The sequence below is a fragment of the Ammospiza nelsoni genome, chromosome 4, assembly GCF_027579445.1.
Source record: "Ammospiza nelsoni isolate bAmmNel1 chromosome 4, bAmmNel1.pri, whole genome shotgun sequence".
NCBI lineage: Eukaryota > Metazoa > Chordata > Aves > Passeriformes > Passerellidae > Ammospiza > Ammospiza nelsoni.
The window spans coordinates 12,379,569-12,397,684 of NC_080636.1; the positions used below are offsets into that span (position 1 = coordinate 12,379,569).

The window sequence follows — 18,116 nt, forward strand, 5'->3', positions numbered from 1 at the left end:
TGTTATTGCAGCTTCTTACATTTGTTGCAGAGGACAACAAGGGATAGAGTCACTTTTAGGTCATCACTGTGGGGATCATGATTCATTTAAACAAGAAAAGTATTCCAAATTTTTTAATTTGACATCCATTCCTGAGAGTTGGTCATTTTGTAAACTAGAATTATGCAAATCCCACTGATGTATTTTGACTCACTGGTTTTAATGAACTGCTGAATCTCAGCTCCTTCAGCCAATAGGGACTGCTTTTCCTACACAAATATGTGACATTTTATTATCATTATTATCTCCAGATAATGCTAATTAAACTGGAAGAAAATGGGTGAGAGTCTTTATTATTGCTATTAGCAGAGAAGTTTAGCAGAATGTAATTCACAGGTACTCAGAGCACCTAGTAAATAGATTCCAAATGAAACAAACTCAGGCTTTAACACTAATTTTAATGGAAAAATATGAAACAAAGATCAGATCTGCTGGGAAAATAGGCAACCTTTAAATTAATGTTCCCTGAGCCACAATTAATTTAGATTTAATAGGACAGTTAGTGTATGTTTTATGAATACTGATTATTAAACACTCACCTAGGATTAAAAGTTATGTAATAGATTCATAACAGTGAAATTGATATGGACCTACTGCATTGCCATAATACTCTGCAAATATGTTTTAGTATGTAGCTGCTATTTGTTTAATGTATAATAACTGTTTAATGAAGTTTAATAGTTGAATCTCAATTGCCTACAGGACACAATTTGAAATATGTTTCCTGTGCTGTGTTATCATGATAAAATAACATCGTTATTTAAAAAAAAAAAAAAAGAAAAAAAGAAAAAACAAAGGCAAGCAGTCTGAGGGTCCTGCTTGAACAAAAAGTTTTCCCTGGATAGCTTCACTGCCAAAACTCCCATGGAAGTGCCTAGATGTCAGGATGATGAAGTACTCAAAAAGCAGGATCCAGAAATTTTGCTGATGTTGACATCAAAATGCATTGTTTTCTCCATTTCCTCCTGTCTTGGAAAGAAAAACTTTAATGATGTATTAATTGCTATTTATTATTATGCTTCCTATTGTTTTAATTTTTATGCCTTGTGATTGTTTGCCAGAACTATAAATAATCCTATGGATAAAATGTACTGGGAGAAAAGATCAGTACAAGTCTCATTGCAGACTGTTAAGAGTGTGGTTTTGTGTAGAAATTGAGGGTGCCACAGAGCTCTCTTTGATGATGCAGCTCCTCAAGCAGACAGGCAGCTATAACCTACTGCTGTGGCTCCACCTGCTGCAAGGTATGGGTTTGAGTTTGAGTGCCACAGTGAGGCACGGTGCTTCTCCCATCCACGGGCTGCTTCTTCTGCACCCCTGCGTGGTGGGGCTGGGCCCTGGCTCTGAGTGCCACACACAGGGTACATGCTGGCACATGGTACATACAGGTACATCTTGGGTGCTGGGCAGCAAGGATGCCAACCCCTGTTTCACAGGCAACATCTCACTTACTGTCATCAGCGTGCCCGTGGCACCTGCTCCGTCGCTGTGGGTACACCTGTGAGTCCAGGGGAGCTTGTTACCACCCTCCCTTTCTGCTTTTCTGATTCAGCCCAGGCCTGGCTCAGTCCTGCAGCATACTGTCCGAGCTACAGTCCTCAGTGTGGGACTCAGTTGTCATTTGCTTCTGCCAGTTTAGTCTTCTTTGATTTTGTTAGCACAATAGCGTTTCCTCTCCCGTTTTTCCATCTTATTTTTCTCCCTGAGTTCAAGATATCATGCAGGGAAGAAAAAGAGAATCTCTTGCTTCAGGCAACATTATACAGCCAATAAATTTGGGACTTTTCTATGGCTAATGTTCTGTAAAATCTAAGGTGAAAAGATTTGGGAATAAAGGAAATACTTCAAACTATTCCTCTTAAAGAAGCTTAACTTCTGAACCATTTCAATTGCTAAAGCATCAGACAGCTTTTCTTTCATATGCATTATTCACACAACAGTGATACCCATCTATCTACCTAGACATAACCATCACCACCTCAGAACACATCACCTTCTTTTGAGACATAAACACTGCTATATTAGTAATGAAGTACTTCAGATTTTGTTTTCCTTTATAATTTTTCCTCGCAATCCTCAGTGTTTGAAACCTATCTACATTACAACCTCTATTGAAGTATATAACGAAGTATGACAAGGAGTAGAAGGAAAATTATTTTATTTCCATTTTTATTAATAGATAATTGCTTAGAAACCTATAAGTACGTTAATGCTGAGTAATGTACCTAACAGATGAAAATATTTCAAAAGGGACTGGAATGACCGTTACACATTTTAGAAAATTTTTAATGATCAGTTGTAGGAAAACTATATTGATCTTCCATGCAAATATATATTTCTTAGCTTTATTTTTTGTGAGAAATTATGTAAGATATATAGAAAGTCAAAATGTTTCAAAATTATATGAAACAATGATTTGAAGGATAAATACACAAAAAGTGCTAATGGAATTTGTATGTTAAAAAAGAAACCTCGTACAACATATTTTACATATTTTTGAGCTGTTCACACTTCTAAAATTATGGGATGGAACTGTATTTCAAAGCCAGTGCTCCATCTACAATTATAGTCTAAAACAGCAGAGGAGGAGTGAGATCCCTGTATGAGTCTGCTGAATCCAGAATGGGTTTTTTCCTTCAGTCATGACAAAGAAAATGAAAATCAAGCATGAAAATATTCAAGGACTGACTGTCCTTTCCACGGAAGTTAATCTGGTGGTATTTCAAGTTCTAATATACAAAATTTCAGTGTATAATTCTAACTTAATTTCAAATTATTGACAACCAAACCCAGAGATCTGTAAATAAGCAGCTTGGAGAGCATTCTTTTAAACATTTCAAAGAAGTTTTCCATAAGAAGTATACAAACTAAGTCAATGAATGTTTGGTATTTTGCCAAAGTGTTGGTGAAATGGGTCTGCTTAAACAGCAGCCAGGTAAAGGGAAATAATGTTTCTCCTCAGATTCCCAACAGAGGCTAAAAATTCCATTTTCCCCATTATACTACTAAAGTTGAAGGTCTCTGACCCTTGACTGCTGCAAACTGGGGAGAGTGGCTGCAGAGAATATCTCTGTGTCTGAAAAACAAATGGAGAATGTCCAGAATCTCTGTGTCTGAAAAACACTAGCCAAGCATCTGGGAATACCTGTGTATTTCACAGAGCAGAGCTTGGGGTGCTCAGTGCCAGAGGCAGGGGCTGACAGAGGCAGGGGTGCAGTAGTACAACCTGCAGCTGTGTAAGAAGTGGTTGTACAAAGGTGACTCTGTGCCTGCTTAGATTTAGTGATTACCAACAGCAAGCCAGCATGTGTCAGCAGCTTTCATCACCTCCCTGTACTTGGAATATCAAATAACCACAGTACTGCAGACAGAGCTGGGGGCAACCAAATGCTTCCTCTTTCTTGACTGTAGCAAACAAAATGTAACTGATGATATCCCAATCCATGAAATGTGGTTGGTAAAAAAAACCTCTGTGGCAGTAAGAAAAAAACCCCATAAGATATGAAGGTAGAGGTAGCCTGGGAGTCCCTTGAGAGAAGAATTAGAGAGTAACAGTTTCAGTGAAGGTGATGATAGCCAGGAAAATGTGCAGGGATGTAAAATAACAGATGATTAAAAAAAAGGGAGTAAGCAAAGAAAAGGATCAGAATGAAAGACAGACATAATGTAAAAGTTCCAATTTATCTCTTTGACCTGAGGACAAATGAAGAACTTGAAATGCTGCCAAGGCTACCTTCGTTTACACATAATCACCAATAAGAATTTAGTTGCCTTGCTCTCTTTCCCACACCCTTCTTCTTATATATACTGGATAGAAAAAGTTACTAATTAGTAGACTAAAAAGAAGGGAGGAAAATTTTACATTTCTGTGGTTTTCCTTCCCTTCATAAAATTTGCCATTAGTACATTCAATTTTGAAAAGCAATTTAAAGTGAATATACTAGCAGCAAATTTTATGGAGGGAAGGAAAACCACAGAACTGGACAAAATGTGCTTGTTGGCAATCAAAAGAAAAACACATTCAAAAAGTTCAGATTACATGGCCCACTACAAAGAAAGCATCACCAGCACCAACAACATCACCAACACTGGTGGAGAATGAGGGGATTGAGGGAAAGAATGTCCTGAGATTTTTCAGTGCAGAAAAAGAAGCACGAATTGCAGAAAGAAGTGTTTTTTAAAAGTAGCTGCTATCCCAGCTATACCCAGTAAGCTTTGGGAACAACTTGCTCTTTTTGTGTACCTATATCAGCTATTATAAGAAAAGGCATTTGTCCCCCTACAAATCTTGTTTTTCTTGAAGTTGCATAAGATGGCTTTGCTGCCCAGGTGGGAGGTTTCACTCTTCCTGTCCCCCTCTTCAGCTCTGACATTCTTTTAACCCTTTCCTGCCTTGACTCAACTCAATACCCTGACAGAAAACTAAACACAAAAAAGTTTTGTGGTTAAATTGGTTTGTTGAACAATCAGGTACCTACAACACGTGGAGCAAGAGTGAGGGTTATATATCCTAAAGGTAAAGGTAGTTGGAAAGGTAGAAGCAACAGGACTTTCTGGTTTTTGAAGCAGCTATACTATGTAGCTTTGTTCTTATATCCTTAGACCACAACAACTACAATAAAAGTAGTGACCTAATAAACTTGACATAAGTATACTGCAGTTCAAAAAACCCCAAACCCTCACATGAAACTTGTTAAGTGACTCCTGTGGGACATATGTTTTGGATTAAGGGCTTTCCTGAGTCAATGTAAGAAAAAACATTTTCAAATATTTGGCACAGAATGGGAGTTGCAGTAATTTGCATGAAAGAGGAAAGATGAAGGGGCAAGGATAAGCCCTCAAGAGACTTGTACTTGAGGCCTTCAAGCTTTTTGAAAATAGGTGAAGAACAGTGGAATTAGATTCACCGCAGAGGCAGTCAAACTAAGAAGAAAAATCAACAGAAGACTTGTAGGTTTCCATAGTAGCAGTTTAAACAGAGGCATAATTTAAAATCATAGATTTGCAACTGGCATCCATAGTGAGATATCTTAGTAGGAGTGGTTTCAGCAGAGATGAAAGAACAGAGCAAATAGTTCAGAAACATCAAGGGCAATTAATACACAAATCTGTACATTAGAAAGGAATTGGACATGGCATTAAGATGAAAAGAAGTAACAAGAAATTTTTCTCTCCAGGAATTTAGGAAAACGGAACATTATGATGGGCTGTGATCACAGACATCAGAAGCAACATTCACCATTTCCATCATCATCTTTAGATTATGTGACCACATGGATCATCTCACTGATACAACTGATCAAAACATGCATTGCCATAAACACAAGACAAGGCTGAGAAGCAAGCAGCTTGAGAAAAACACGAGAATGTTTCTTTCAGTAGCACTGAAGTGCAATCTCTTATTAGGTATGTGGAAGCTGTGGTGATACCACACCAAAATTCTGGTTGCATCAATAGTCTAAACTGGCATTTACTGCCCCCACTGCCAAAAGAGGCAGTTTTATGTCCTATCTCCATGCTGATCCATCACCCAGCACAAGCTTTTTATGTGGCTATGCAGACAATTGGGTCATGTTATTGATGTAGGTAAAAATTTTGGGAAGAAGGTAGCCAAAGGAAAGAACTGTTTAACACAGCACTGTTTCTGAGGGAAAACATATCTTGGGCCATGGCTTGTTTTATTTAATACAGATTTACAAATAATTTACAAATAATTTACAAATAATTTACAAATCCTGGTGCCAGATAAAAAAATTATAAACTTCTATGATGAAAAGCACCCATCCAACGCAAATTAACAGTACAATTTGGATTTGTTTAAAACAGAGCCCAAAATGAAAGAATTTTCTGTATACTGGTGAATTTCTCTTGCAGTTAGTATAACTGCAGCGTAAAGGCAAAAAAGCATTGTCAACTTTGCATTTTGTGTCTGACCTAATTTAGTTCAAATGTAACAGTGGCCTCACATCTCATCCAGATCAGGTTTATCCTGTTGAGTGACTCCGTGACACGTAAACATCATATTAAAGCTCAGGGACCAGTGTCTTCTTTGCACTCTGGTCAACTATTTCAGTACTTAGAACATGTTTCATTTTCATTTGTAAGAGGACACAGAGTCTAGGAGTAAAGGGTGATTATGCAATTTTTACTGTTATCTTGTTCCTTTTGCTCCAATTCACAATTCCAATGGTTTGCCAGAATCTTTTGCTAGGTTACATTTAAAACTGAGTTACAGTCTGAGTGTTCAGCATTATTCAAGGACATCTTAGGTTAGAGATCTTGTAAGACTCATTTTGGCAGCTGCTACTGACAATATCTAAAATGACGTTTCTGTGTAATAGCAGGTAGTTTGCAGGGTGCCATTTGCAGTTCTCAAATGATGGGGCACTGTGAGTTCTTGCTTAGTTACCAGAACTTCCTTTGGGTTCTGCAAAATCTGTCAAAAAAATTTTTAAGCAGATCCTGCCACTTCTTGTAATTTGATTGTTAGGTGGCAGTTATTTTATTATCCTCACACCTACCAGAGGCAAAGACCATACTGAGAATTTCAGCTGTCATTGGCACGGAAGTGTTTGTGCCTGGCTGTGCTGGCTGCAGAGAAATATGAGAACATGACCCATTAAACTCTGGAAAGTCGTTTCAAGTGTGCCATGAAAACACACATTGTAGACAGGTGGGGTCTGGTGTGTGTGTCTGTATCTTTGGTGGTTTTTTGTAGTTGAGATAAATTATATTCAAGGAGCTTTTGGCTATCAAGTGGGAGTAACTGGTTACCTCATCTTACAGGGCCAATTTGAGGAAAAATGTTTTTAAGTAGTATTTACTTGGCGTTATGAATTTTGAAGCCATTTAGCAACTAGGCAGGGGATCATCTTTCCTCCATGAAGCGAGTACAGCAACAGTCCTCCTTGTAAAACTAAGGAACTGGAGCAGGAGGTCAAGAGCCAAGTCATGGAAGCAGAGGAGAGGGAAACCAAAGAGCTTTATGGAGGAGGACAGGGCTCACGGAGAGTCCCAGGGCCCCACAGGGCCGCAGCAAGCGAGAGCGCACAGGCTCTGCCCGTGAGGGCACGGTCCCCACAGCGGCTCCCTCGGCCCGGCGCCCCCGGCCGCGGCCCCCGGCCGGCGCTGCGCATGCGCGCGGGCACGGCTGCCACCGCGGCGCCTGCGCAGTGGGGCCGCGGCCCGGCGGGCGCGCTCGGTGCCGCGGGGTCCGGCCCCGGCGGGAGGCGGCGCTGCTGCCGCCGCGCTCGGCCCGACCCGCGCCACACAAAGGCGGCCGTGGCCGCCGCGGCTCCCGCCCGCCCGCCGCTCCCTCGGCACCGCATGGCGGCGGCACCGCCCCCGCGGGGCTAGGCCAGGGCGGACCGGAGCCCCCTTCTTCCCTCCCTCCCTCCGGCCTCTCGCCGCCGGCCCGTCCGTCGCCGGGAGGAGCGGAGCAGGGTCCTGCGCGGCCCCGCCATGCTGCCCCCGGGCCGCCGCGCTCTCTGCCGCCCGCCGCGCCGCCGCCGCCGCCCGGCGCGGGTCGTGCCCGCCGTGCTGCTGCTGCTGGCGGTGCTGGGCGGCGGCGGCGCCGCGCTGCCCCCGGGCTGCAAGTACGACGGGCGTCCCAAGAGCGCCGGCAAAGCGGCGGCCGGCGGCCCGGCGGAGGTGAAGGTGGTTTGTAGCAACCTGGAGCTCGCTCAGGTCCTGCCTCCCGAGGCGCTGCCCAACCGCACGGTCACCCTGTGAGTACCGTCCCGCGTGGGGGTGGCCGGCCTCGGTGCGACGTGGATGGGGCGGAGGGGGAGTGGGAGCGCCGGTCCGAGGTGAAATGGGGTGAGCTGGGGGGCAGTGGGAGCTTAGGTGACTCCCCTCTAGTGCTGGAGAAAGCCCCGGGAGCGGATGTACTGTTCATGTTTTCCGGTAGTTTCCCGGGGTGGTCGTTTTTGAAGGGGGCGAAATGTCCCGTAACTCACTGGGGGGAGGCACCGTCCCGTGGAGCTCCCTCCGTGGAACAGCATCCCCAGCTCTCCCTCCTTCATCCCTCAGTAGGCGGGCTGTTTTTGTGCGGAGGCAATTCCTGCTCATCCATTTGAATAACAAGTTTCAAACAGGATATGCAACTTAAGTAAAAAATATGTTGCCACTTACTTTAGACGTAAGTGTGCACGTGTAAAGAGAGGCTTTGCAAGTTGTTTTCCTTCCTGGGACATGACTAGCAAAGAAGTTCATAGAATGGTTTGGATTGGAAGGGAGACCTCCAGATCAGCTGGTCCAATCCCTCTGGCGTGGGTAAGGTCGCTCAGCACTGGATCTCAGCCGTGGGTGTTCCCAAAATGAAACCCTTGTCCTTTCTTTAGAGAGACTTACTGTGCCTGTGCTGCCATGGGAAGACTCAAGTGCACCCAAGTAGTGTGCAAGAATGTCAGTGAAAAGGAGCTGAAATATAGGGTCTAGTTTAAGATATTTATCTACTTAACTGGAAATCACAGGTTTGAAAGACCTACCAGGAATCTGACATTTAAAAAGTACAGAATGTGCTGTCATGAGAACAACAATCTTCTGCTTTTGTGAGCATTGACAGCACTGACACACCAAGGAACGGTGTTCTTCCAGGAGTCTTAGTGAGGTGTGAACCCCGCAGATGTGTGGACCTGGACCCGTGAGAAAAGGGAAGGCAAAAAATGGGAGCTAAATAAGGCTAAAGTAGTTGTTCTTACTTGAATTTCTGCAAGGGTTCAGACAATATTTCTAAATTACTTGTGAGAAATTATTATAGATGTTCTTACTTGAAGTTTCTGAAGTAGAAAACAAGGCAAAAAGTAGAAGTGACAGTAGTTTGATCAGCAAATCTCTTAATCTTTGTTAGCCTCAAATGCTTTGCAGCTGATTACATGTTATGAGTATGGTATTATCCATAAAAATTTTGATATAAGTAGATGTTAGTATGGTTGATATGCTCAAGTTCACTGTGGGGTTCTTTTGGTTCAAAAAATTTGAACACAGCTATGATTGCTGTGAAAGACAAGCAGATACCAAACACAGCAGCCTTGCTGTGAGTGGATCTTTGTTCATCATTGTAGTGACAGAAGAATTTGGAAGAATGGTTCATCTTTCATCTTGATTTTCATACTCCTTCAATATCTAGGGCATATCTTCATACACTAATTAGTCGCTTTCAATTAATCAGCCTTTGAAGTTTATAACAACTTCTGAAACATTTTTCTGATTTGAACTTTTTAGTAGACATAGCAAGAAACAATGTCATTTTTCATTGTTATTTGTAGGAGATACAACTGTGTTGATACAATTTAATGAACATACACTTCAAAATTTTGCTTAAATATAAAGCAAGGATTGTTAAACCAATTACCTCCTTTTCCCACACCTAGCTGTTGTGTTCAGGTTCAGAATCTTGCATGTTTGTTGACTCTTGAGGCATGGCTTTCCATTCTCTCAGAGGTTTTGTTTTGTTGGGTCTGTTTGGTTTTTTTAATTATTATTACCAAATCCATGTTAACCTAGATTGAAAGTGTTGGTGATGTGTGGGGCTTGTCACCAAATGCCACTTCACTAACATGTTGATTAGTAGTCTAGATTAATTGGTACCTAATCTTGCCAAAAATAATGGTTTTTTCCCCAAGCCAATACTTAAAATTGCAGCACTTGGTGAACAGTTGTCTGATTAGAGTCAAACTGCCCTGAGTTATCTTGATTCTTATGGGATTCATCTGTTAAGATAAGTACTACTTCTATTAGATCTTTTGGGATTATTGGATCACTGCAGAGATATGTAGCTGAAAATAGATCACTTTTGTGTATATCAGCTGCATTTTAATTCAGTTAATTTTCTTTTATGTTGATTTTATTTTGCACAAACCAGTTTTAAATACAATGACCTATATAGCTTTATATAACTTCTTATTTTTAAACAAGTTGAGAATGATGCAAATGAAGTGATTATATGCATTTTGGAAATAATTATTTCTTCCTTATCACTGGTCAAGTTCTTAGATTTTCAGCAGATTAGCTACTGTGCCTTTAGCCTTTACCATTTCTTTTTTCCCAGTGAAATACTTTTGAGGACAATAATCTCTAGAAAGTGAGCAAATAAGTGAGAAATAGTGGAAATTAGGATAAGTGAGTAGCATTTGAGGATGCTGGCAAGCTTCTTTCATTCTTGCACACATTGTAGTTAGTGGTTAATGGTGATACAAGTTGGGCAAGGTCAGTTAATTAGTGTTTGCCATGAAACATGTTATTGTTCCAGTAATTTAGGTCAGTATGATGAGAATCTTCATACAATTCAGAAAAAAAAAATGCTAATTTTATTTCAACTGGTAAGAGATAAAGTCAGTTTGTTTCATGACTGAGGAAGAAAAGCAGACATGGGAAGAGGGCTATTAAAGTATGGAACCCTGTTTATGGGAGAGTAAGTAATGTGTAGGATTTCTGGCAGTACGGTAAATTGGTTTTCCTTTACGATCCAGGTAGAGCTAGCTGTTGCTTTATGGGGCACTTAGGGCAAATTCCAAGGTGAATTCAAGTTCATTTATTGCTAAGGAACAGACTTTTTTCTTAGCATTGTATAATAACAACTGATTTGGATGCAAATGAAGGGTGTATCTACAGGGGCAGCATTGATTGCTTTGATGTTTGTAGGTTAAGCAGACAGATGAGATGCTTTTGGTTTGAATATACCAAAACAGGGTGAATGTAACTGAGGTTTGTCTGCCATGCTCTTTATTTCAGTAGGTATTGAAGCCATTGACATGATGCAGATTTAAGTGAGGAATGCCCTGTACTCTTGTAATAGCAGCCTGAGATAAAATACCTGCTGCTGTTGTGTTTCTTGGTGCAAATTCAAATGATGATGGTGGATACTTGTTTGAACTTATTGGCTATTAGCCATTACTTTGTTTTTTGGAAGAGAATGTGCAAGTCCACTGAAGACAAGCCCATGAAACTTATTATTTATTGCAAATATTATTTACCTGTTACATATATTATCAGAACAGGAATCTAAATAAAGGAAAAGCATATGTACTCGGTAAAGAATTGCATTTCTGGATCAGGAGGCTTACTGCTCTGCAAACAACTTTGCTTAAGCACATATCCTCATAGGAGCATAGGAGTATCAGTGTTTGAACTTAAAGTGTTAGGATTTACAAGCCAGAGCATTTGCCTGGGTTAATGTTCAGAGCTTTTCAAAGATACATTTAACTGGATTGCTCTTAGGAAACATCTTAAAATGTTACAGCTTTCATCCAGCTACTAAATAAAATCACATCAAACTACATCCATTAAAGAAGCTCATATGCATACTTACTTGGACTTCCAAATAGCTGTGCAATTTTTCTATTTATGACACGAATTTAAATTTCAAAAGTTTCAAAGCAAAATGCCACTGATATTGCAAGAAGCCATTTGTATTGCAATGTGTGATTACATTGTGTCCGAGTCATGTAATGTAAATGTCCTCTGTGGAAGTTTTTCTTTTTAAGTACATTTCTGTTTACTCACTTGATGGTACTCCTGACAGCTGTTGGTTTGGGTTTGGTTTTTTTGGGTTTGGGTGGTTTTTTTTGTTGGAATAGTCAGTTTTAGACTGTTAAAGTGCTGAGTACTAATAATTTGGGCAGTGATAACATTTTTGAAGGTACGGGGTAGTAATAATCCCCATTGAAAGTTAAAATGTTTTTTGGCCAGTGGATACACAGGCTGTGCAAAATGCATCCTGTTTATGAACACAAGGCAGTACAGAGATTGTACTTGAGGCTGTAGTCACAATGTACTAATTCACGAGTACATGAACATGCCTCTGTATCAGTGACATCTGACTCCTAAAAATCCTTGGTGTGTAATTTACTGATTGGCTTGTGTTCTATACTTCTATCAGATTTTGTGTGGCTTTTACCTTGTTGAGAAGAGAACCAATTTTGTGCTTTTCTATATGTACTTTTCCAACATGCATTCATTGCTGTGAGCTTGTTATAAGATATTGAGTATGTGTAGTGTTCTCTTATTATGTACACTTATTGCAAGAAAATTCTGATGTCACAATATGAACAGTGTTTTCTTCTAAATCGCAATATTTAGTTCTATTGGAAAAAGTATTCAGCTTTGGAAGACATCATGTTGCATGGTTTATATGTGTCCACTGGGATACACTGTCAAGATTGAATAGTGTTTCCTATTTCATGAAGTGCTGCAGTAATGACTTTAACATACATGGTAGTTTTGTAACTGGCAATAGGCTCCATGCAATCTTATATTCAATTGTTATATTGATTCATATTTCTTTTTAATAAAAAAATACTCTTCTGTATAAGCATTTTAAAATTATTTTATGTGCCTTTGTCAATGAGATGATTTTACTTTTGAATAAATGCATGAGATAATTACAAATATGGCTTCTGTACCACAGGTACAACTGTAGTACAGTGCTGCTTGTTACGAGCCTGGGGCTCAGAGCTATGTGTTGGTTACTGTTGAGTTGAAAATAAGGGACATGGACAGAGCTAAGTTCTGCATAACTCTGGAGAGCAAATTTAAGTTTTTGTAGTGGAACTTTTCTTTTAGTTCTCAGAGCTACCATATTAATGTAAAAGTGCCCAATACCTTTGTTCCTAAGTAGATATCCATTTAAGCAATGCTCTTCGTGAGTTCATTAGCCCTTCAATTAGCCCTAAAGTGACTATGAAATGTTGAATGTGTTATGCTGTTTCTAGCCTCAAAAAGGCAGATTTGAATCTTCATAATTAATACTTTTTTATTGTCCTTTTTGATCAGTAGTATTCCTGGGTTTGCTTTAGAACTGCAAAATACTGAAATTTTTGTTTTTATTTAATGCCAAGAGTAAAAGAATGGAACTAGAATTTGTGCTGCAGTGACGAAGAATGAATATCTTATGTTTCCATGCTTGCAGTTTGCTCATGTTTCAGAGGTTATTTTTGTAATTTAAAACAACTATGGAGCTGCAAGTTTAGATTTTTCAGAATTTAATGGTTCCCATATGTACTTTGCATGGGCCAGATATGTTGCAGGTTCATGGATTTGTCATTACTGCCTTATGTAGTCTGTCTTCACCATTACAGTCTATAATTTTTGAATCTCTTCAGTGTAAATGCATTTTTTGTACAACTAGTTAATCCATGAAGATTAAAAACAGTTGAGCATTTCTTTTCAGTGATAATAAACTGTTTAAGAACATCAGCCACATAAAGTATGTTTTTGTGAGCTTTTCTTTCTGTAGTTAGATAAATAATGAATTTTAAATTTATTTTTAAAAATCATATAATCTATCAAATGTCTCTAGTCTTTATGTAGTAAATAGGTGGGAATTTCACTTTCCCCTGGTATTCCCTGTTTGGGTGTTTAGCAGTGCCAGCTGCAATGCCTTGTTGCTCTGGAGTGCTCGAGATCATATCCTGCACTAATTACAGTTTGCTGATCCCTGTGCGCTGCCGCAGGGCACGTCCAGTGGTGGGGACAGCGCTGTCCCACAGGTCTCCAGGCTGCCCTGGGGCCAGGCAGGTGCCAGGGCACTGCAGGGCAGAGCTTTTGGGTCCCCAGGGAGAGACTGCCTGCTTTGCTTGTGGGTGCGATCCAGGCTGGGCTGCAGAGTTTGCACTTCTGGAGTAGCAACTTGACCTTTTTGGTAAGACAGACCAAAAGTTTTTTGGGGAGAGGGAAGAAACCCAAACATAAGAGATGCAGACTGATTAAAGATGTTGAAGAAATAGGCAGCTTAATTCCACAGTTCTTTCTGCACTGGACAGTGTGTTCTAGGAGTCGTCCAGACTCCAGGTGGTTGGGACTGTGCTGTTTACAGGTGTTTTGTCTAAAAGTACAATCTGTGCCCTCTGCTATGTCACTTCAGTCTAGGGAAAGAAGGTGCTTTGAGGTAGGGGGAGGGAGGTTAGAGTCTAGAGTGAATAAACACAGAAGGACTGGATTAAGAGGTGGAGGCTGTTGCTGGGAGTTGAGATTGAAGTCTGGGTTTCCTCGAATTGATATGTCAGTTATGGAGGTGGGAACCCAGAAAACTTAAGAGGGAGTGAAGGCAGAGCAAATAAGGTACTGAAGGCTGAGTGTAAACTGGCTTGATGTGGGATCAACAACATTCTTGGAAATTCAGCAGCTACCCCCAAAATCACTAGGGATGTTTGACATCTCTATGCCAGTAAGAGAGATGGGTCATATGAGGAATAGTAGAGGTATAACACAGTCCAGGAAAGTTCTTCTGGTGCTGTGCACATGATGTGCTGTTTCCACCTGAGCTGTTCCTTATTGCAAGAGGTCCTTATTAGCTTTCCTGTGTTGTTATGTTTTACCTAGAAACTGATTATCAGGCAGAGTTTTTGCAAGATAAACTTAGGTTTCTAAAAGTGTCCTCTCAGACATTCCGGACAACTTATTCCAATTCTCGGACTGTTTTTTCAGGATAACAGCCTCTGGTGGAACTTTAAACAGTTCTCTTAATTTGTGTGCTGATTGACTCCTTGATGCTTCTGTGGGTTGCAGTGACCTGACTTATGGCTGTGTGCTGCAGATCTCCTTCAACCTTCTCTTGCTGCTTCTGACACAGGGATGATAAGATGCAAGGGCTGAGGAGATCTCCCCGTGTTGAGAACGTTGCATCAGCGTCCAGCTGTCCGTAAAACCGGAGCCTAAACTGGAGCTGGTGTGTTCATACCTTCGCCTCCCAGTCTGTCCCTGTGTGGATGTTTGTGGGTTTTTCCCCTCCCCTCCCTGGCTGCAGTACTAGCATTTGTCTGGCTCCATGCCTAGTCAGTTCAGGGAGCTATGCTATCCAAAAACTGTTTACTTCTGTAGGATTAGGATATAAATTTTTGTAAATGTATCTTTGTGTGCCAGCAGCTGACAGGAAGTGCTTGTTAACGTGTCTAGACAAAGCACTTTCATAGAGAGCAGGTACACCTGGTAGGAAATGTGAATACAGGTGAGACTGGGTGGGACAGTCTATGTTCTAATTAGTACTACTGTGATATGACACAGAGAATTTATTAATTTATTTGCCATAGCAGGTAAATTTGGAAGTGGCTGGCAAGGTGTCCATGTGTGGTGTTTTGTGTGAAGAAAGTTATTCTTGCGTGTAAGGATGGATTTTTTTGGAGTCAGGTGAACTTGCACTGAACTGCAAATCAGTGGTAATCCTAAAACTTACACAGCTGGTGGCTAAGTGGGAAAATCAGGAGGGAGCAGAAGTTTGTAAACCAAGACATTTACTACAGAAAAAGTTGATCATGATATCTTAAAATAATGCCAGTGCTACAGATCTGACCAGTGGGGAGAGAACTTGGAGGAATCTTTCTAGAATGAAGTGGTCACAAGGATTAGACTTCCAGTGCTTTCTGTTTGCTGTAAAAATGGCAACACAGAGTTAATGTTGGAAGAAATAGGGTGTAGCTGTGTCCTCTGAATTTTCTCCATGGTAGGCTTTTGAACCTGGCATAAATACAAGAAAGAAAGCAAAATTTGGTTGGTAATTTTGTAATTTCACAAGAATTTATATTGGAATTAGTATGATTTTCAACAATGCTGTTGCTCATTCTCACATTCTGTTTTGCCCCTCTGTTCTGTCCTTTTCTAAGATGATTATTTCATACTATTAGAACTTAGAAATCTTGCTGTGTTGCTCCAGTGATTGGCAGTGTTTTTCACTAGAAATAATTTCTGTCCTTAAGAACAGTTTGTTTTTAATGAAAAGCAATAAATGAAGTGTGTTGCTGCATACTGAATATCAAGAAAAAAATTTTTTAACAGCACTGCATAGAGGGCATTGCTGCTTGAACAATCCAGGGATTGTGTAGGAAAAATAAAGATTCCTCATTAGATGATATAAATGTAGCACATTACCAGTTAAAAATGGAGCAGTATAAGTAGACACAGTTTTAATTCTGTAATTTCATTACTTCTGAGAGGTTTAGTTTACAATTTTAATATTGTTTAATATGCATAATAATGAAATATTGCAGGAAATATTTTATCTGTTGCAAACTTCTATTTTGCAAATATTTCATTGCTAAGCTTCCTTAATTATAATGGTTTTGTTGAATTGGAAAATACTGTCTCCTTTTGTTAGAGTTTTGGAATTAATAATAGGTCTTTCTCTGTAAAAAGCTTATGGAGTGCTTTCATTTCAGAGTTACTATTAAGCAAATACTGTTTGTGTTCTGTCCAGTCTAGGTTTCAAGGTTTCTTTTGCTTTGATGCCAGTAACTCACTAGAAGGCAAAATACTAACTGTTGAAAAATACTGGGCTTATATCCTTGTTAATTCACAGTTTCTAGAAGAAAAACTTTGAGAAATGTGTTTCTTTTTCCATGTTCACAACTTTCAGCAGAAAGCATTTTTCTTGGTTGTTTGCAGATGGTTATTTTAATCTGACTCTTGCTGGTGGCCACTTTCCCAGTCCTTAGAGTATGCAGTCACCATGAATTGATCTGATTTAGTATCTATTTCCTGGCTCTCCATTTGAGTCTTTTAAAATGTGTTTTGGAAGTTGCTTCAGTGTTCAGCTAACAGTTATGCTTCTTACAGGCTTCTTGGTGGTCATTTTGACTATTTGGTAATAGTGTTAATGGATGTGTGTGTGTTTTAATTATATTCTTTGGATTGGTTAGGATTCGTTTGTGATGTTAGGAGATGCATTCTAAATTACTGCCTGATTCACTGCTGTCTTAGTGATAGTTGTTTTACAGCTGACAAGCCAAAATGGTTTCACAGAACAAAACTTTTTCTACTCAGTGCATTCTAATGGTAGAAATGGATCCAGCAGTGATTTTATTCTCCCTCTGTATGAGAAAGGGAAGTTAGGACATCATCTTTGGTACCTATTGCTAAAATTCCTCATAGTACAAAGAGCAGACTTTGGGTTTGGCTGCATTTATGTTTTGCATGCTGAGTATCTACTGCTAAAGGTCTAGCCAATAAGTTAATAGTCATAGTTGAGTTTCTTTGCAGTTTTTTCAAAGTTGACTGCCAGTTTGTGGAGCAAAATGGAAAATGGGCTTTTGATCCAAGCTATATTCAACAAAGAAACATTTCAGCAATGTTCTTGGAATAGGTGAAAAGCTGGGGAGAGTTAAGGGGGTTTGAGGGGTTTACATTGTTTCAGATTAACTCTTGGTCTCTCAGATCATCTGCTCAGAGAAAGAGGGAAATGCTTTGTTGTAAGGTAACTTGAGTTGTCCATAATTTTTCTAGAACCTACTTTTCAGCTGCTTGTTCTTCCAGGTTTTTTAGTGTTAATTCCCATGGCCATATTTTTTTTAACACAGGAACTGTCATTGCCTGCATTAGTTTCACATTTTATTTTCTGATATATAAGTGTTGGACAAGCAAAATGTGTTTGTTCCGATTAGGTGTTGTTGATTATTTAAAAGAAAAGAAAACAAAAATCCCATATGACACTCATAGGAAATATGGAGCAACAGTGGCATTGGGCTGTGGAAACCCCTTCCCTTGTGAATCTTCATTGACAACATTTATGTTTCAAAGTAGTTTGTTAAAGAGTTGAATAAGATGGGGATGAGTGCAGCTCTCAGCTCAATGGTGGCTCTACTGTTTTCTCTTTAGACTTCTTAATGATGGAAAAGTTAGCATATTTTCAGAATTACTTGGCTCTTTGGAAAAATTATGGTCTTAAACTAGTAACTTAGAATTATTATTGATCACAAATAATATCCTGTGCCTAAGTGGTACATAATAGTCCATCATTTCATTGTACATTAATGCACAGAAACTGAAAGTGACTATAAAACATCTACTTTCAGGTGGGTGCTTTATTACATTTTGTCTTCTTGTGCCACATCTCTTAATACTTCAAATAATGTATAGACTATATATTAATAGCAAGCTTTAAACTGCATTTTTTTAAGATTACACAACATTTTTGGGTGATAAAGTGTTTTAAGTTATATGGAGTGTTGTAAAATCTATCATTTATTGTACTAAACCTTTATGGTTGAACAACTAACAGCCTCTGCAGAGAAAATACTTAATCAGTCTGACTGTAATTTGTAAATCACACTCAAGAGAGAAATTTACCTTGTACCCAGATACTCAAA

At 39.7% G+C, this 18,116-nt stretch overlaps 1 protein-coding gene across 1 annotated transcript in view; it reads left to right on the forward strand.

The window, feature by feature from the left end:
• The first annotated feature begins 7,500 nt into the window (after positions 1 to 7,500).
• Positions 7,501 to 18,116, forward strand: part of ADGRA3 (adhesion G protein-coupled receptor A3) — a 54,234-nt gene continuing 43,618 nt past the window's right edge. The window contains exon 1 of the mRNA XM_059471270.1: positions 7,501 to 7,766. Within this exon, the coding sequence (XP_059327253.1) occupies positions 7,501 to 7,766 (266 nt within the window). The remainder of the gene's footprint in view (positions 7,767 to 18,116) is intronic.